The sequence below is a fragment of the Sinocyclocheilus anshuiensis genome, unplaced genomic scaffold, assembly GCF_001515605.1.
Source record: "Sinocyclocheilus anshuiensis isolate Anshui unplaced genomic scaffold, SAMN03320099.WGS_v1.1 scaffold2083, whole genome shotgun sequence".
NCBI lineage: Eukaryota > Metazoa > Chordata > Actinopteri > Cypriniformes > Cyprinidae > Sinocyclocheilus > Sinocyclocheilus anshuiensis.
This window is the reverse complement of record NW_015536601.1, coordinates 154,436-160,293: the sequence shown is the minus strand read 5'-3', so window position 1 is coordinate 160,293 and position 5,858 is coordinate 154,436. Positions and strand designations below refer to the sequence as shown.

The 5,858-nt window shown below is 40.7% G+C and overlaps 1 protein-coding gene across 1 annotated transcript in view; it reads right to left on the bottom strand.

The window, feature by feature from the left end:
* Nucleotides 1–5,858, bottom strand: part of rnf123 (ring finger protein 123) — a 174,329-nt gene that overhangs the window by 99,357 nt on the left and 69,114 nt on the right. Inside the window, exons 32-33 of the mRNA XM_016506503.1 lie at nucleotides 4,844–4,870; nucleotides 1,583–1,722 (exon numbers count right to left, since the gene is read on the bottom strand). Of these exons, the coding sequence (XP_016361989.1) occupies nucleotides 1,583–1,722; nucleotides 4,844–4,870 (167 nt within the window). The remainder of the gene's footprint in view (nucleotides 1–1,582; nucleotides 1,723–4,843; nucleotides 4,871–5,858) is intronic.

Below are 5,858 nucleotides of genomic sequence, written 5' to 3'. Positions count from 1 at the left end.
CAACGAACCAGGCTATATCACAATTTATGATGGGTAATTACGCAAGTTCCGTGAAAAGCATTAGCTTTGTTGTTTTGCTAATACTTCAAAATGAACCTGTGAATGTCTGTGGGTGAGCACGTCTTCTCCATTCAAAATCAAAGCGCACTTTTTCATTTTATAATGCCGTCTCATCACTCTTCTTCCTAGTAGGTGCATTTTAAAAATGTTTTCAAGATGAATCCTGGACTCCTGCTCAACGTGATAAATTAATATAACGACATCTACACAAAACAACAACAATAAGCCCGTGAAGCTGTTGTTGTTCCATCCAGATGGATGACAGCCGTGACAGCTAAGTGGAATCCCGGAAAATAAACCGTGAAACTTTGACCAATGAGAGAACAGTTTACTCGCGCATGACTTGTATTAACAAATTTGGTCCATTTAGAAACATTGCCGTATGAAAGCGTACCGCACCAAGAATAAAAAGCAACATTGTAATAATTTTAATCCCTGTTTCGGAACAAAGCAATCGATCTACAGGTGTGAAAGCACCCTAAGTAACTTGAACTATGCAAAGATTCATTTTACACTGAAAATGCATGATGGTAGGCTAAATCAGCTCAAATATCAAGTGGCAGTCATGAGCACATTGTCATTATGAATAATTTACAGGCTCTGATTGAGTTAGTGGAAAGTTACAGTATTGCAGGGCTAATAAGTGGGGCGGAGAAAACAATCGCCTACAGATTTAAACAAGTAGAGTTTCATTTAACTTTTGGTTAAAGAAAAAACTTTTAGTCTAGCTCTGTGGTGTGTTCTCAAAACATTAGCTATGTTTCCATCACCCTGTTTTTATGCGCATTTTGAAGTATTGCATCAGAAATGAGTGACGGAAACACCAAATTTGGGAAGAAAAAAACACCTTAATTCGCAAAAAGGTTTACGCTCGCTTGAGGTGGCTTTTGACTTGTGCGAAAAAGGGTTAATGTGAATAATGGGAGATGGAAACGCATTTTATGAATAAATTCCTCCATGTGCATCAAAAAACTCATGTGACTTTGTGCTATGGGACGGCATAACCTGAGTAACCAGCAGACCGATCTCATTCTGAAATGTTGTTATGGTCATTCTTAAATGCTCGAACAAAGTCTGTCAAAGTATTTCTGTATAACTGTCTCCCAGAACTGTCTTACATGACTGCGTTCCCAAACAGCAGCATCCACTTCCGAAAACAATGGCCACATTTGTTGTGTTCCGTCTGCTTGCTCTGAGGCGCAAGTAATTTATTATATATGAAAATTATTATATTCAGTGGCTTTTTCAACTTTTCTTAGTGATATTTTGTGCCAGTTGATAAGGAAGTGACGATTTTCTCTTTGACTCATTGGATGGAAACGGTGCTTCTTCGCACAGGTTTTATGCGATATTCCAATTTTGCGCACAAGTTAAATTTGCAACTTTGGATGGAAACCCGGCTATTGATTGCTCTGTTTGTTTTAGTGTGTTGGAACTTCAGCTTCTGCCTGAGTTTGAGGTGGGACTTTCTGTTGGTCTGACACATCAGAAGGCCTGTGGTGGGAAGGCAAAACTTTCTTACCTCCTGTATCATGCCGATGAATTCGGAGAAGGCCCAGTTGAGCTGGTTTAAGACGCTATTAAGGAAACTGGCAGCCATGTCTTTGTCTTGACTAAGGAGTTCAGCCATGTGTCTCTGCAGCAGAAGTGATGGACAGGGCTCTGTAGCAAGAGAAAAGCTTATTCATTCAGTATGTCTATCAATATATCTTTTTTTAAATCACAAGTATAACAATAATCACAAAAGCAAACTATGGGTAGTCACTTCACAAATAATTTAGATCACGCCTTTCTGTCTGTGAATAAGATCACATGTGGACCAGTCAACGTACCCAGAGTGATCAAACCTTTTTTTCTATAGTTTAGGATATACAGTGCTCTAAGTGTGATTCTTGGTAAGGTATAAAACCTCACTAACATCGCATCATGTGGCAGGGTGAGCAAAGACAGATAAAGAGGCCTGAAGAGGCGCTTATTTGAAACGATTTTCAAATATTAAAAAAGGTGGAATCAAGTGTCCACAGGAGAATGAGGATGAACTGAAAGGACATTTTAATAACTGGACTGTGAAGGTCTGGAGGTGTTAATAAAGGTTCAGGCACGGGGAGGGCGCAGTGGTCTTCAGACTCTGCCCTTCAAGTCTGGAATTCGAAAGTTGGTGGCTTTCGTACATCCTCAGAAAAAAACTGTGCTCGTCACTGGGGCAGGACCCTCAAAGGTACTCCTTTGTACCTTATATATGCACCCATAAATAAGGTACAGGTACAAGGTGTACCTGAAGCTTCTAACCCAGTGACAAGGTATTTCATGTACAAGGTACAATTTTTGCACATTTCTTCTGACAGTGTGACAACTTGGCTTCCCCGGGGCCACAGCAAAGTGAGCTGGTCAGTCGGCTGCTTCTGTGCTTCTGTCCCAGAGACTTGGAGTGGCAACTCTACCTCTTGTAGTGTGGGATTCCCTGCCTACTTCCTTCTTGAACGTATTGGGACACTCTCATGCACCATTGAGACCGGTCTCTTGAGGAGAGGAGTGGGTAAGGCAACTCTACTTTTGGTGCCATGGGATTCCCGACCTGCTCCTTTCCTGGACCTACGGGAAAACCATTGTGCATGCACTGGGGAAGAGACTGGACTCTCATGGAGAGGCATGCTCTGCATTTAAAGGCAGTAGTGACGAGGCAGTACTAACGTCAGGCATGCCTCATCACAGGGATAGTGATTGTGCTTTTCTCTGAGGAGAGGCGATCGAAGAGTCGGGGCAGCGTTGATGTGAGTGAAGACAGTCGTTTCATCACAATCAGTATTACACAAGGATTGTCCATCTAGCCATAACATAACCTTTGGATCCCATAAGAATACCTAACAACCAAGTTTCCATGAAGAATCCATTTTTTTTATTTAACCCACAGCCCTAATTACTCAAAAATGAGACGAATGATAAATACCAGACCGGCAGTGAGGTATGAGAGGGGAAACAATCAAATCTGAACATTGCATACGAACAGAATGACGACACCAAATAACAAAACAGAGTGTTGATGGGAAACCATCGCCCCCGCCCCCTAGCCGTTCTATTACTGCTATCTGACCGCGTCTAGAGAACACAGAAAGGGCACTCTCTCTCATTATATGCACACAAAGAGGACACTGGGTAATTTAATACCTTATCTGGAAAAGCACAGCGATCGCAAACACGCTAAAAGCCTTGGAGCACAGTGTTAAAAGCAAGAGCAAGCAATGGCAATAAAGCTCTAAATAAAGCTAATCATTAGACACTGAGGTACAGGTCTCTGATAGAGATGCAACCTTTATGTTTAATTAGATCGAGTCTGTGTAAGTGGCAGCTTGGAAAATAAGGGTTAGGGAGCAATAAGGGAGGAATAAACATAGAATGAAAGGCCATAAGAGAGACCAGGTAATAGGCAGCTATGGCACGATGCGCATGTTTCAGAACTCCAGGCGTTGAGAGGCAAATAATCACTCTTTTACTGCAGAGTCGATTCAATTTTAAATTGCTTTAAGATAGGATCCGATAAACAAAATGGATAGAAATACCTTTAAAAGATTAATTCACCTTCATGTCAATCTAAACCCGCACTGCTTTTTTTCTTCCAAGAAACAAAAGAGGATACATTTTGCAGAATGTGCTGGTCACTCTTTTTCATGCAATAACAATTGTGGAGTGGAGCTTTCAGGCTTCAAAAAAAGATAATGAACCACCATAAAAGTAGTCGACTTGTGTGCTGTAAGTCTTCTGAAATTACAGCTTTGGGTAAGGCACATACTGAAGTTTAGGTCAGTAAGCGCGTGTTTACCATGTGTTGCGTTTTCATGTGTGATTTCAGTAACTTGCAGTGACGGAGAAATGAGCTATGTGTCATCTGAAAGTTTTAGATCCAATCTCCACCGGAGCCGCTCACATCAGTTTTGTGTTCTGCACGCGACTCAAATACTCCACTCTCCACCCAAATATAAAATCTGCTGTCGGTTAATGAAGGTTTGACAGATGAACTTGCGGCTCGATTGAACTCTTGTCGTGTCAGAAAGTGATAAGGCCTTCAGTTTTATGGACGTCGCCATCTTTGATTTTACTTTGGTCAGTGTCGCTATGGCAACTGGTAAGGAATACGGGCTTGACTCCTGTTGCGCGTTCATACAGACAGTATTCGAGACGCTACTGTAAGCTGCTGTGTGAACGGGACATTTCGAGACTCACACCTGTTAGTAAATGTGGTTGTCAATCCCAAAAACTGACAGTGTGAATGTAGCTTAACAGTCTTCCCACCAGGGAACAACTCCAACCAGATCGAGTCAACTAGTTACCCATGTTATTTTGGTGGAAACAGTACCATGGTAAATTTGTTTAGGACTTCTAAAGTATTACCAGTGTATTTTTTAACCAAGTATAAAATGTTGATTCTGATAAATATTTGAATTTGCACTGCATCCAGCATTTTGAGCAGCATAATTAACTAATAATTTAGAGTAGGACACAGAGGTGACACATTAATCACATGGTAATTAGCACAATTACTGAGGGGAAAAAAAACAAACGACTGGTGAGGATAAGACATGACTAGAAGGGACTAAGGGAGCAAACTTGGGCAAACTGAATCTTTAAAAATGGTAAAAAGCTATATGGACACAATCCTAAATGCTAATCAGTCTGCTGTGAATCTGCTTTACGTTCACTTCAATCAGTCAGAGCAGACCAGCACTTAGGATAGTGTTTAATAAGGGTCACCCAAAGGTGAAAACTACCAAATGGGAACGAAACTTACTTTGAAAACTAGCAATTGACAAATCCCCTGGACGTCATGCAAATGGAAGTGGAAAAAAGATAGAATTAGCATTGAGACAGGACTCATCGGACCAGGGAAGGAATTCATGCATCATGTACAAGACAAGCTGAAGTGTCAAGACAATTGTCCCTTCAAAAAGTGACAACTTTACAATTTATTCCCCTCAGCTAAGCATTGGCCTTCTGATTAAGCACTACTAGCCTCTCTTCTTGTATGCAAATCGACACTTTTGACAATCCAATCAATTCCTGATAGATAGGATTGCGTCCCAGAGTGCATGTTACTTATTGAACATCCTGTTTCCCTCTGAATTACATCACATTATAGAAGTAAAATCGGAATGTTTCATATTGACCATGAAAAGGAACCTAAGCTTGCAAGACATCATGTTTTTACCATCCAGAATTACCGCTTCCTGAGGGAGCTGCCAATATACTGAGCTGATCTTTTATGTATTCAAAAAATAAAAAATAAAAAAATAGGCTGGCAGTGAACTGAATGTTTAAATTCAGACTATACTGCTTTAAAGTAAATTGATAAGGGGAAATATCTCTGGTCGATGAAACAGATGGTTTGACTTAATGGATGGTCTCTTAAAAAGTATTGATCTCACAGGCTGCTGAAAGAAATAACGGACGAGTGAACAGTCACGTTCTCGCCGAGACTGTGTGCGCGTATGAAGCTGCCCAAGTTTGACTTTAATGAGTCAGAAGCAAAGAGACTTTTTACAGTCGCACAGAAGTACGGCATGATGTCAAAGCCGCTCTAGTAAAACAGCATCTGTACTCAGTGTTCCACATTATTGATCTAAAGTTCCTAATGACGTCAGTGGGGATGTGGATTCCAGGGTCAGGAATAAAGAACAAACATCATTTGATTTCTGGTGGATGCTCACTCAGTTTTATATACAGCTTCTGTAAATAATCTGTTGAAATGATATTCTATGAATCTGAGTGCAACTCTGTTACAGAATGACTTTCCCGCCATTAAAAAT